The following is a 14,471-nucleotide window of genomic DNA, read 5'->3' on the forward strand; positions in this document are numbered from 1 at the left end:
TGATTTACATGTAACATGTATGCCAAAGCCATGACTGTGAGTAAAACAAATATGCTAGTGGTATTCTACTCTTTGAGAGCTTTCCAACGACATATGACACATGGCTATTTGATGTTTGATAGTTTGATGTTTTTACCGATTACCATAATATGTCCAGTGCAACATTATTTTTTTAAATTATTTTTTTATCCCCTTTTCTCCCCAATTTGGCATGCCCAATTCCCACTACTTACTAGGTTCTCGTGGTGGCACGGTTACTCACCTCAATCCGGGTGGCGGAGGACAAGTCTCAGTTGCCTCCGCTTCTGAGACCATCAATCCACGCATCTTATCACGTGGCTCGTTGTGCATGACACCGCGGAGACTCACAGCACGTAGAGGCTCATGCTATTCTCTGCGATCCACGCGCAACTTACCACGCGCCCCATTGAGAGCGAGAACCACTAATCACGACCACGGGGAGGTTACCCCATGTGACTCTACCCTCCCTAGCAACCAGGCCAATTTGGTTGCTTAGGAAACCTGGCTGGAGTCACTCAGCACACCCTGGATTTCAACTCGCGACTCCAGGAATGGTAGTCAGTGTCAATACTCGCTGAGCTACCCAGGCCCCAGTACAACATTATTAATAAATTAGCAAAACGGAACACTTCTGATTTGTCTGAAAATTTCAAAGCACTTGTTCAGTTTTGGTCATAATGCCTACATGCATTGTAAGTAGAGCTTCTAAGCTTTAAAACAATACCTATTTTGTGTTGGTCAAGACTGTATGTCATAAGCCTTCTCTGTCTGATCTTCTGTCCCTGTCTGTTTTCTGTTTGTGTGTGTTTGTCATGTGTATGAGTGATTGGCTGTGTCTGTGTTTGTCTTAGCCATGTGCTTCCCTGACCCCGCCTCCTCGTTACCCTCATCACTCTCCCTGTTTAGTCCTTGTAATGTTAATTGCCTTCACCTGTTCCTCATGCGCTTTGCCTCTATATATTGTGCCCTTTCTTCCCTGTTGTATTTGTCAGATCGTTCTCTCCCCCGTGAGAGTTCTGTGTTGCCTGTTTGTTTTCTGTTGTTTCATAAAATATTTATTTTCACTTATTCCTGACACATTCCTTGACACTGTAGCTATTAATATTTTGATAATGTTTTTCTCAGCGGTCCTGCGGACCAAAACTGGCTATGCCAAAACTGTACAGAGTTTTTAATTAATTAAATACACTGCCTGGCCAAAAAAAAAAAAAAAAAAATTGTAATTGCATTCTCTAATATTTTGTTGGACCGTTTTTAGCTTTGATTACGGCATGCATTCGTCATGGCATTGTTTCGACAATCTTATGCAATGTCACATCATTTATTTCCATCCAGAGTTGCATAAAGTTTTGGCCGAGATCTTGTATAGATGACGGGAGAGTCGAACCACTTCATAAAGTCTTCTCCAGCACATCCCAAAGACTTTCAATAGGGTTAAGGTCAGGACTCTGTGGTGGCCAATTCATGTGTGAAAATGATTCCTCATGCTCCCTGAGCCACTCTTTCACAATTTGAGCCTGATGAATCTTGGCATTGTCATCCTGGAATATGCCCGTGCAGACAAGGAAGAAAAAATCCATTGATGGGATAACCTGATCTTTCAGTACATTCAGGAAGTCAGCTGACTTAATTTTATTGCCACATAAAGTTGCTGAGCCTAGACCTGACCAACTGAAGAAACCCCAGATTATAACACCCCATCCAGAGGCTTGTACAGTGGGAATACTATAGAATGCATGAAGGGTACATCGCTTCATGTGCTTCCCTTCTTACCCTGATGAACCCATCACTGGAATAGGGTAAATCTGGACTCATCAGACCACATGACATTTTTCCATTGCTCCACAGTCCAATCTTTATGCTCTTTTCTCCTCCTCGTGGTGGCGTAGTGACTCGCCTCAATCCGGGTGGCGGAGGACAAATCTCAGTTGCCTCCGCGTCTGAGACCGTCAATCCACGCATCTTATCACGTGGCTTGTTGAGCACATTATCGTGGAGACCTAGCGTGTGTGGAGGCTTCACGCTATTCTCCAGGGCATCCACGCACCCCATCGAGAGCGAGAACCACATTATGGCAACTACGAGGAGGTTAACCCAATATGACTCAATATGAACCCAATATTGGTTGCTTAGGAAGCCTGACTGGAATCACTCAGCACGCCATGTATTCGAACTTGCGACTCCAGGTGTGGTAGTCAGCGTCTTTACTTGCTGAGCTACCCAGGCCCCCTGCATTGGACAGTTCTTATCCCAATTTCAGTTATTTCAGCAATCTCTTAGTTGTTTTCTTTGCTTGATGCAGGCCAGTAATTTGCCCCTTCTGAAACACAGTAACATCTTTTCCACGACCACGGGATATGTCTTCTGATATGGTTGTTTAAGAAATGAGAAGCTACACACTGCATCAGTTAGGGTTAAAAGAACTGTTGCCAGCTGAAACATATTAATCACTGCAATAATGATCCAATCATAGGCTCTTAAGTATCTGCTTATTTAAACTTTTTTTTGGCCAGGCAGTGTCTCTTCCTCTCTGTCTTAGCTATTCAATCTCATTTGCACTTCCGCATATTGAAACTTGCCACATGACACACAAAAATCAATGGCGTTTTATGTCACTGCCATAATGCCTGGCATGATGTGTCACGATGCACCAAGAATGAACATATGCAAGTGCAAATTAGAAGTGAAAGCTACAGTAAATGGCTAGATTTTCAGTGATTTTTGGGTGAACTATTCCTTTAATTTAAGGTGCATACAGTACATTTAAAAAACATTTGTGGAAGCCTGAAAAATTGTTGTAGAAAAAAAGTGTTTGTGTGCAATATAACCCAAAAAAGCAAGCATAGATGTTCTAGTATATCTGGACAATTTTGGCATAGTATTTTCAACTTTTTATGTATTAAGATACACAAATCCTTATCTTGAATGCTTCATACTGTAGTACGGGTAGTGTGCATATTGGAATGCAGCCGAAGATAAAGAAACAATTTAAAGTCAAAGGGATGACAGGAATGTGAAAGTGTATTACCTATAACAGCTAGTGAAGGTGGGCAGGGCCAGTAGTCTGTCTCTATCTTTGAGGGTTGGTTTGGGTCTGGAGGCTGAGCAGCGGGAAACTTGGACGACTCAATGATCAAATCCTCCATGTGTTTACTGTGTGGAACTGCTGCTGACACATCTACAAATTCAAACACATGCATACTCATTATGCTCCGAAATATTTATATTATATTTGATTACATGTATAATAGCAGTATTGATTTGTCATACCTTGTTTGTATATTGGTGGCTTCTTGTATATGTTGGTTTCATTGCCTGTGGAAAAAGCAGAACACCTCAATATATTGCTAACAGCTTTGGACAAGTGTTTATTTTTTAATATAGTGTTAACTGAGATTGCATGGTGGTGGTCATGAGGTTGTGTAGTATCAAACCTGGTCTGTGGAAGTGCTGTTGCTGGTGTGGGACTTTTGTGCTGATGGTGATGCTTTTACTCAGCTGCACGGAGGCTGGAGACGAGCTACCTGAGGACTTGAGCTCTGACCAATCCCGTGCATCCTTTGACAGACTGTTCTGCAAGTACACATAGAATCAGGTAGGGAGGTTCTGAAGCACAGTTTAGAAAACCAATAGTTTCAGCTGTAAAATCTAATTGGATGAGTATCGACAGAAGACGTTGTAAAAACAAATGATTTAAGGCCGAAACATGTTCTACGCAAGTACGTTAATGCAGATGCCAACACGTGGTCTGGTTGAACATGCGTTCCTGGATTACTGTGGTGATAGTCTCAGCCTCAGACGTCATGCCCACGGACCGCCCACAGTCCGTGCACTAACCATCTGATGCTTATAGCACACAAAACTGGAAAATGCTTTCTCGTTCAATCAGCGTAAATCTGATTGGCTGGTTCGATGGAACTTCCGGGACTAGACAGACACAGGATGTTTTATCAATCCGCCTGGAAGCCAAGTTGTGATCACAAGGTTCAGCATTGATAGAATGAGTGCTTTTGAGGACCAAATAATCACAGAATTTACCCAAGTCTTGCCAGGTTAGTGACATCAAATCTTTTAAAGATATTCAGAGTTTTGTTTGAGGCATACAGCAGAAAATGAAGTGGATATCCACGAGCATAGCTGCATTTTCTGCTTTACTTAGTTATTTCTGTGAAATTCTCTATAATGAGGTTTAACCCCACCACTAAACACCCGCAATGACAAAACCAACTTTGATTGGTCACTTAACATGTCAGTTAGATGGCTTTTCCTGTATAAATGGGCGGTTCTTTGCCAATTGAAGTGGCTATAGGCCTCAGACCTATGCCGCAGTCATAGGGCTAGCTACTATTGTTGCTCCGCAATGACAGTAGTTTGCTTGAAAGAGAAAACTCATCGTAGAAGCAGACAGTTCACACTAATCTCGCTATAGCGCCCCCTGTGGTAATTCTTTGTAATTTCAAAAATGCAACGGTGTGTGAAATCGAGTTGCCGTAGCTAGATGCGTCTGCATTCACGTACTTGCGTAGAGTATGTTTTGGTCTTTACACTCACCTGTGACTGCACATCAGTTGAATTCTATACTAAAGCTGCAATCATTTGTTCATAGAATAATCTTTTGCCATTACATTGATTGACAATTGTAAACCATCTACAGCTAGGCCAGAAAACTGTAATATTTGGCAGTAGAACTGTTTATGGGATTATAATTATTAATAACCGTAAGTATTTACTATTTTTTGAACATTGGTGTCTTTTATAATTTTCTTGTTGCCGCAAATTAACTGCTTCACGTCATCCTAACAACACCCCTTAACTGTGGTAAAATCACTGTAACGCTGTAACACTTTCAAAAATGCTGAGAATGCTGTTTGTAGACTACAGCTCAGCATTCAACACCATAGTGCCCTCCAAGCTTGATGTGAAACTCCGGGCTCTGGGCTTAAACATCTCACTGTGCAGCTGGATCCTGGACTTCCTGTCAAGCAGACGCCAGGTGGTTAGAATAGGCAGCAACATCTCCTCATCACTGACCCTCAACACTGGAGCCCTGCAGGGCTGTGTTCTCAGCCCACTCCTGTATTCCCTGTACACACATGACTGTGTGGCAACACACAGCTCCAATGCCATCATTAAGTTTGCTGATGATACGACGGTGGCAGGTCTGATCACTGATAATGATGAAACAGCCTACAGAGAGGAGGTGCACACTCTGACACACTGGTGTCAAGAGCACAACCTCTCCCTCAACGTCAGTAAGACCAAGGAGCTTGTGGTGGACTTCAGGAGAAAAGAACACAGCCCCATCACCATCAATGGAGCACTGGTGGAGAGGGTCAGCAGCTTCAAATTCCTCTGTGTCCACATCACAGAGGAACTCACATGGTCCGTCCACACTGAGGCCATTGTGAAAAAGGCTCACCAGCACCTCTTCTTCCTGAGACGGCTGAGGAAGTTTGGAATGAACCACCACATCCTCACACGGTTCTACACCAGCACTGTAGAGAGCATCCTGACTGGCTGCATCACTGCCTGGTACAGCAACAGCACTGCCCTCAACCGCAAAGCCCTGCAAAGTGTGGTGCGAAATGCCAGACACATCATAGGAGGTGAGCTTCCCTCCCTCCAGGACATTTATACCAGGCGGTGTGTGAAAAAAGCTCGGAGCATCAGAGACTCCAGCCACCCGAGCCGTGGGCTGCTCTCACTGCTACCATCAGGCAGGTGGTATCGCAGCATCAGGACCCGCACCAGCCGAATTCATGACAGCTTCTTCCCCCAAGCAATCAGACTTTTGAACTCTTGATCTCTCACGATCAAAATACATCAGCACTGCACTTTATTAATCTTACACTGGACTGTCATAAATGATATTCTCTCTTACAACACACTGGCAACTGACTATCAACTGACAGCCTGAATGTCAGTACAGCACAATACAACCTACTGGATATTTTATATATACTATACATATACTATTTTTATTGTGTAATGTGTATTCTATATTGTGTATATTGTATACTGTACATTGTATATTATTATTTGTATATTGTGTTGTAATTATGTGTATATTAGATATGTACATTGTGTTGTGTAAATCTGATGTTTATTGTAAATTGGTATATGTCTCATCACTGTCATGACTGCTATGTTGCTCGGAACTGCACCCAAGACTTTCACCCACTGTTGCACTTGTGTATATGGTTGAGTGACAATAAAGGGGTTTGATTTTTGATTTGAAAAGATTTCCCTGAACACTCCCCCTCCCCCCATCTGCCATTGGCGGGAAAAACAGATAGTCCTGCCCCAAACTCACGCCATTGCTAATGCTGCCTACATGTGCTATTTGAATTATCCTACTTCCCACTTCTGAAGTGGTAATTACGAGTAAGTCATGTTTAAGTGCTTTGTTGTTGGAAAGAACAGGAAACAGGGACGATGCCAGGTTTATTCGTGCAAATTTTTTGAGGAACTTTTATTTTGAAAGCATAATACATATTACTAATTTAGCTTGCTGACGATAATGGAATTTACAAATACAAGCTATTTTCACGGTGTGAAAATGTAAAACATGCATCAAATGGTTGCTGATATACATAAATAAACATGACCGAAACTGCAAGTGTTCACAATAAGCTGTATTTAGAAAAATTAACAAAAGCTGTCATTCACTACAGAAACAGTACTCTCCTCCACCATGTTGAAAGTTTACGACCCCTCCCATTTTGGAAACTTTTTTTTTTCAAAATTAATCAGAATCAGAATGAGCTTTATTGCCAAGTGTGAATTTCTTTTGGTGATAGGAGAAACAAGCAAGTGCACACAGAACATTACAGTTAGACACAGAATATAAACAAGGTAACAGTATAAATAGACACAAAAAAATAGGACATATAACATAGAATGGCGTATTTACATGTGCAAGTTGTAATATATGTGCAAGGTAGGGGTATTTATCAGTTATTGAATTAAATATGAGTGAATTTACATTATTGCACTATGGGAAGTCCTGAAGGCAGTTTAATTGTTCATGTGGTAAATGGCCTGAGGGTAAAAACTGTTCTTGTGCCTGTTTGTCCTGGCGCTGAGTGCTCTGTAGCATCGGCCAGAGGGCAACAGTTCAAAAATGGAGTGGACCGGGTGTGTGGGGTCCAGAGTGATTCTACCTGCACATTTCCTCACTCTGGAGACGTACAGGTCTTGGAGGGTGGGCAGGGGGGCACCAATAATCCTCTCAGCAGTCCTGACTGTCCGTTGTAGTTTCCTTCTGTCTGATTTAGTGGCTTAGCCAAACCATGCAGATATAGAACAGATATAGAATAGTCAGCAGCTCCAGTGACAGGTTGAACTTCCTCAGCTGGCGAAGGAAGTACAACCTCTGCTGAGCCTTCTTTCCAGTCGTAATTACGACTTGATGGGTCGTTCATGTGCAACTTGCGAGTGGGAAACTTCCGATAGCATGTGAAGGCACCATTAGGCCAAGACCGCGATCGTGGCCATCGGAAGCGGAGAGGTAACGACTGCAACCAGGAAATACACACAAACGGAGAGGCATCTTTAAAAAGACGCTCTCCGTTAATGCCACTCTTTTAGATGGGAAAACATACTCTTTTAGTAGGAAGAATATACTCTTTTAGCTGCTGAAGTGCCCAGGGGCGTTCTCTGCACTTCACCAGTGCAAGAGGGGGAGAAGCCGCTGTAATGCGGCGTAAATCCAACAGCTTTTCTAGGCGAATGGATCGGCAGAGTAATTCAGCTCGCTGAACACAACCGCTCGGCTCCGAAGAGAAAATCTGAATGAGTGGTTGCATACCAGCTCCTTTTATACCCGTATGTCTGGGGGGAGTGGCATGCAAATTCCACTCGCCAATTCCCATTGGCCTTTGAGGTGTTTGAGGCTCCCAAGAGTGACCCCTAGTGTCACTACATTGACACAACTTCGAGTGAGTGACAGATAGGGAACAATAAACATCCAGTGAGTGGCAGTTCTGCAGACGGAAACGACTTGTTGATGAGAGAGGTCAACGGAGAATGGCCAAAATGGATCGAGCTGACAAAGTCTACAGTAACTCAGATAACCACTCTGTACAATTGTAGTGAGAAGAATATAATCTCAGAATGATCAACATGTCAAAACTTGAGGCAGATGGGCTACAACAGCAGAAGACCAGGTTGGGCATTGTATTAGGACCATAGTGTTCCTAATAAAGTGCTCAGTGAGTGTATTTTTTGTACATATTGTTGTACAGATCTGGAAAACAATATAATGCAAAACTGCCTAACCATTCAGTATGCAAATACTAGAGAGAATATATGACATATCTGATTGTCGACTAACAAATTTGTACTATGCAGCTTACCTCTGGAGATGGAGGGGGTGAGATAGGAGACAATGACCTCTAGAGAGATAGCGAGAGAGACAGGGAAAAAGAGATAGGTCAGTTGTTGGCAGTAAGTGAGATGTCCAGACATTTCCACAGACAGGTATACAGATTTAATGAAGTGTTAAGCTTCCATTACAGCTAAACAAAAAAGGAAATTACACTGAGAGTGCCAAGCTAACATAGCATGTGTGTGCGTGCGTGCGTGTGTGTATTGATCTCTGTCCAAGCGCTGATGGTGGTGAGACATCATCACACCCAGCAGGAAACTAATCAGTGCTATTTGAACACATCACATGCTGACAGACTGTGTATCAAAATTAATCTCATACTGACATGTGACAACAGAGACAAGTCTCACAGACCTACAGCTTACATTCTAAAAGACAATGGCTAAAACATGGTTTCAAATCTCATAGCCTTTTAATGTGTAAGTCAAAATAACAGCACACAACACCATATATCCCATTATAATTTGTATTGTATGTCATTTAAGGAATATTTCAGGTTTAATACAAGTTAAGCTCAATTGACGGCATTTGTGACATAATGTTGATTACAACAAATAATTATTTAGACTTGTCTTGGCTTTAATAATAATAATAATAATAATAAAAAAGTTTTAGTGAGGCACTTGCTGTTTTATGTATTTTCATAGAAGTTAAATAAATAACTTATATAATTTTTTTTGTTTTGTTGTGATTAACATTTTTTATTGATTCATATATTAAACAAATAAAAGCAAAAACATATACAAACAGAATCAATACTTAACCCCCTCTATTACCTCCCCCCACCCACAAGAACACCCAAGTGGTCCCACATGATTATAGACATACAAAAACAAATATAATAAATAAATAAATAAATAAAATATAATAATCACACACATAACAACTACACCTCTCTCTCCACTGTCCCTCCCCAAGAGCCCTCCAAAAACACCAGATATTTGCCCCACTTTCCCACAAACAAGTACACATTTCCGAATCCTCTAGATACACTCTAGATACCTCTATGTACAGTCTTAAATTGCATAAGGTGAACCCTTGCATCTCTAGATGCAGACTTAGAATCCTAGTCCACACTCCCTCCTCCAATACCAAGTTTAAATCTTACTCCCATAATTGATAGAAGTTAAAGCTCTGTCCCCCAGACTCTGAATTAGCAGGGAGTAATACACTGATGCCTCATGACCTTTTACAAAAGCAGTATTCACCTCTCCCAAAGTATCTGCCACTTTAGAGGGGTGTGTGTTACTCCCAAAAACAGTACAGAGCAGGTGGCACAGCTGTAAATACCTATAAAACTGAGATCTGGGGATCCCAAAATGATGAACCAAATTCTCAAAAGATCTCAACACTCCACTCTCATAATCCACTCTGACCAGCAGAAAGGGAATTTATTAATATGTAATTTAGGGTTCAGCCATATGCTTGAGGCAACATTTAAATAAATGTCAGAATTAAAAACTCTGGACACTTTTGTCCAAACCACGTGCAAACGTGAGATAATGGGGTGTGACTTAACTTCTTCGGTTAGTTTGATAGAAAGGCTTTGCAATGGCGAAATAGGGGCAAGAACTTCCTTTTCAATACAAAACCAGGGAGGGGCTCTCTCAGGTGGAAGCAAACAATGAGCCAAATGTCTGAGAATGAAAGCATAATAATAAAACAAAATCTTGGGTAGGCCTAGTCCACCTTTGTCAACCTATGTAACTTGCTGAAATGTAATCTGGGACATTTACCATTCCAAATAAAGGACTTCGCTATGCTATTAAATTGCTTGAAATAAGAGAAGGGGACCTCTATAGGGAGTGACTGTAGTAGGTAGTTGAATTCTGGAATACAAATCATTTTAATAACATTAGCCTTCCCAATCATAGATAAATATAATGAAGCCCACCTACTCACATCGCTGAAAAACCTTTTTATTAAAGGGTCAAAATTAACTCTAACTAAATCAGACAAATTTGCTGGGAATAAAATGCCCAAATACTTAATGCCCTGTTTGGGCCAGTGGAAGGTGCCCAGCTGAAAATCTGTTACTGGGCAGTACGCTGTCTGAGCCAAAGCTTCAGATTTAGACCAGTTGACTCTGTATCCTGAGAACTTAGAGAAGGAACTAATAATCCTGTGGAGGCAAGGCATAGATCTAGTAGGGTCGGAGACAAATAATAAAATATCATCCACGTAAAGTAAAAGCTTATGCACCACACCTCCCGCCATCACCCCTGGAAAATCATCCTCCTTTCTTATCGCGGCTGCTAATGGTAGCAGGGCAACACAGAATAATAATAGGGAAAGAGGGCAATGCCTAATGTTATCAGAAGAGCTATGGCCCCGAATAAACACCACCTGATCTATATGTATAAGATATGTCATAACTTTACTAAATTGGTTAGCCAGAATTTTGGACAAAATTTTAACATCTAGTTGGATCAGGGAGATTGTATGGTAACTTTTATACTCACTTGGATCTTTGTCCTTTTTAAGAATCAGACTGATTGGGGCTTGCGTCATGGTTGGCGGAAGTTTTCCATTCTTTAATGATTCTGTATAAACTTCTAACAAAAGTGGAGCAAGTTCTGTAGCATAAGATCTAAAAAATTCAGCAGAAAACCATCTGGCCCCGGAGCCTTGCCTGTAGGCAAGGCCTTAAATACCTCGCCAAGCTCCTCCAAGTTTATCTCAGAATCAAGATAATTTTTTTGCTCAGTCGTCAGTTTAGGGAGATATAAAGTTTCTAAAATCTTCATCAATAGACAAAGATGTGGAACTATAAAGATCAAGATAGAATTCTTTAAAAGCATTATTAATATCAATGGCTGAGGTAAAAATTTCACCACCAGCAGATTTCACTGAGGGAATGGTAGAAAAATATTCTCTCTGCTTTATATATCTAGCCAGAAGCTTCCCTGCTTTATCCCCTGACTCAAAGTATGTCTTGCCCTGAATAACCAAAACTCCACCTTCTGCGACAAAATAGTATTATATCTATATTTCAATCGGGTCAATTCTCTGAGGCCATCAGACGACATTCGGCTCTGTCTCTGAGCTTTTAATATTCCCTTCCAACTCCAACCTTCTCGTGCTTTGGATTTTTTGATGAATGAGACATACTGTATGATCCGACCCCTAAGAACCGCCTTAAGTGCCTCCCAAGCCACGCCCACAAAAGATACTGAGGACCAGTTGGTCTCCATATAAACATTGATTTCAGCCTTTAACATTTGTTGGAAATCAGGATTTTGCAAAAGGGATACATTAAAGCGGCAACTATATGATTTATTTTTCTCCATATGTGGCAACACCTCTAAACTCACCAGGGCGTGAGCTGACACTAAGATGTTTTCAATTGAGCAATCCACAACAGATGAAATGAGGGACTTAGAAATAAAAAAAAAAATCTATTCTAGAGTCAATTTTATGGACTGATGAAACAAATGTATAGTCTCTACCAGATGGGTTCAATTGTCTCCAAATACCTGACAGACCAAGATTTTTACACATCCTGTGAAGTGTCAATGTTGCTCTAGGGGGCTTACACACTTTCACTTCACTATGATCAAGGACAGAGTCCAACAAAAGATTAAAGTCTCCTCCCAATATTATATCATGAGGGGTCTCTTCAAGATCTATAAAAAAGCCCTGATCATCAGCGTTAGGTGCATAAATATTAGCCAAAAATCTAACTTTGCCCTTGAATTTCAGCTAAAATAATAATGACTTCCTAATTTATCTTTAATCTGTTTTAGACATTTGAATTGTAGATGTTTACCTATCAGTGTAATGACTCCCCTGCTCTTACTTGAGCCAGCACTAAAGAAAATATACCCACCCCATATCTTCCCAAATTTATCAGCTTCCTGCGGGGAAAGATGCGTTTCTTGAAGAAACACTATATCATATTTCTTACGTTTAAGAAAAGAAATAACATTCTTTCTTTTTATGGGGTGCCCCAACCCATTCCCATTCCACGTGGAGAGAGACAATCCACTCATATTAACATTTGACATTTTGACATATTAGAAAAAATAGATTGTGTGTCAAAAATAAAATTATAAAGACAACATTCCCCATCAGTGTAATAATCAAACCCCGGACTTCCCCCTGAACCAAACAAGCAGAAAAAAGAAAAACATGCACATTAATCCCGCTAGGCGGAACCAACACAAAAAGAAACAAAAATGGCGCCCAGTTTCCTCGGATGGTCAAGAGTATGTACAGACCACTCGGGGGCCATATAAAAGTCACCAAATGGTTTACTCACCCATTGACTCTATGAAAGACATCACTTGTTGTGGGCATGTAAATATTTTGTGGCCATCCTTAGCATCTATTCTCAATTTGGCCAGAAACATCAGAGCAAAAGCGATCTTCCGTTGATATAAGAGTTTCTTGCATTCCTTGAAACGATCACATTTCTCTCTTGTCGAATTCGCAAAATCTGGGAACAAGAAAAAATGCTGTGAAGAAAGCTTTCCTTTGCTCCTCGCCTCGCGCAACACGAGACCTTTATCGGATGATCTCAGAAATTTGGCCAGAATTGATCGGGGCTTGTCTCCCTCAGTGGATCTCCGAGCTCACTCGATTTCCAGCTTATGGCCTGTTATGTCGAGCAGGCTCAGGAAGAGCTTGTCTAGGAATTTCACCATATCTCGGCCTTCTTCATGCTCAGGAATTCCAACAATCCAGACATTATTCCACCGGCTCCGATTCTCAAGGTCTTCCAGTTTTTCCAAAATGCATTCCACATCTATTTTGGTCGCTAGCGGATTAGCAGCTAATTCCCTCTCCGATGACTCCAGATAATCGATCCGTCTCTCAACCCCTGACAATCTTGTAACCAACTCAGAGAATTTCATTTCCATCGCCATAATCAATCAACGTATTTAGGCAAGATCCTCCAAGTCAGCAACAATCTTCATCAGCATCACAGACATGCTCGCCAGCTGACGCTGGATTTCTCCCACCGCACCATCCAAACTGAGTCCCTGGTCCACGGGCTTGTCAGAGGTTTCAGCTTGAGCACGCAAGTGTCTTTTAATATCTCCAGAGCTCGAGGATTTTGAATTCTTTGCCATGTTGACTTCAAAGAACAGTTATGTTGCAGGGTGTATCGAATCTCACCAGATTATAACATAAAAATAATTAAAAACTAGCAAAGTGCGCAGAGCATCCCTAGAGCTTGCTCCTCGCATGGCGTCACGTGACTCCCGTTAATTTTTTTTAAAAACAATTTTATTATTTGACCTGTAAAGTTGTTTAAAATGTTGTTTTTACTGTTGTTTTAGGGTTTTCATATTGTCATGGCAATGAAGTAAGAGAAGTAGTGATTTTATTACACTAAAATCATATTTACACACATTGTTTACGTCTTGTGGAGTATTTTTGGTCCCATTGACTTCCACTGAAAATGCCTCACTGTAACCCAGATTTTTGTTTATTTATTTTTTTTAAAGAAAAGCAGGAACAAGTCAAAATAAATGTTTGTGGTAATCAACATTATGCCACAAATGCTGTCGATTGACCTTAACTCGTACTGAACCTGGAATATTCCTTAAAGTACATAATTCTGTGATATAATGAGGCGCCAGCGAATGGTTTCTGTATCCAGTAATAATAGCATAGGACATAATAAACTGACAGCTATTTCATAGTATATGTCACACAAAGAATTCAGCTCTGTCCAATTAAAGCAATATGTAACCAAAATGAGCTGCTAGGAGGCATATCAAGACGTTGTCTAATTAGCTTTTGACTACATCATAGCAAAACAAAGATCAGACAAGACAGATTAGTTTACTTTAACTTCGTTTAGCCTGACATAAAGAGGCCCCCAAAAGTATTTGGACACTTAAGCCACACTTAAAAATTTCACTATACATTATAGATAACAAAGTATCAAACCAAGTGGCATCTTCAAACAAATTATGCTAGACTTTTTCTTAGAACTAACTTTCACTTTCTATAGACAATTTAGGAATTACTTTTAACCAACTGTTTGCATGTTGACTTTTAGTAGCTGTATGAAGTCAGTTCCCCTCAAGATCACACAGGTGTTCTAGCA

The 14,471-nt window shown here is 40.8% G+C and overlaps 1 protein-coding gene across 4 annotated transcripts in view; it reads right to left on the bottom strand.

Moving 5' to 3' along the window:
* LOC127414648 (dematin-like) overlaps positions 1–14,471 on the bottom strand; it is a 47,688-nt gene that overhangs the window by 2,862 nt on the left and 30,355 nt on the right. For all 4 annotated transcript variants that reach the window (XM_051652845.1, XM_051652844.1, XM_051652842.1 and 1 more), the window contains 4 exons: positions 8,379–8,417; positions 3,456–3,594; positions 3,292–3,336; positions 3,050–3,199 (listed from right to left, as the gene is read on the bottom strand). In XM_051652845.1, the coding sequence (XP_051508805.1) occupies positions 3,050–3,199; positions 3,292–3,336; positions 3,456–3,594; positions 8,379–8,417 (373 nt within the window). The remainder of the gene's footprint in view (positions 1–3,049; positions 3,200–3,291; positions 3,337–3,455; positions 3,595–8,378; positions 8,418–14,471) is intronic.

This window comes from Myxocyprinus asiaticus, chromosome 24 (genome assembly GCF_019703515.2).
Source record: "Myxocyprinus asiaticus isolate MX2 ecotype Aquarium Trade chromosome 24, UBuf_Myxa_2, whole genome shotgun sequence".
Taxonomy (NCBI): domain Eukaryota; kingdom Metazoa; phylum Chordata; class Actinopteri; order Cypriniformes; family Catostomidae; genus Myxocyprinus; species Myxocyprinus asiaticus.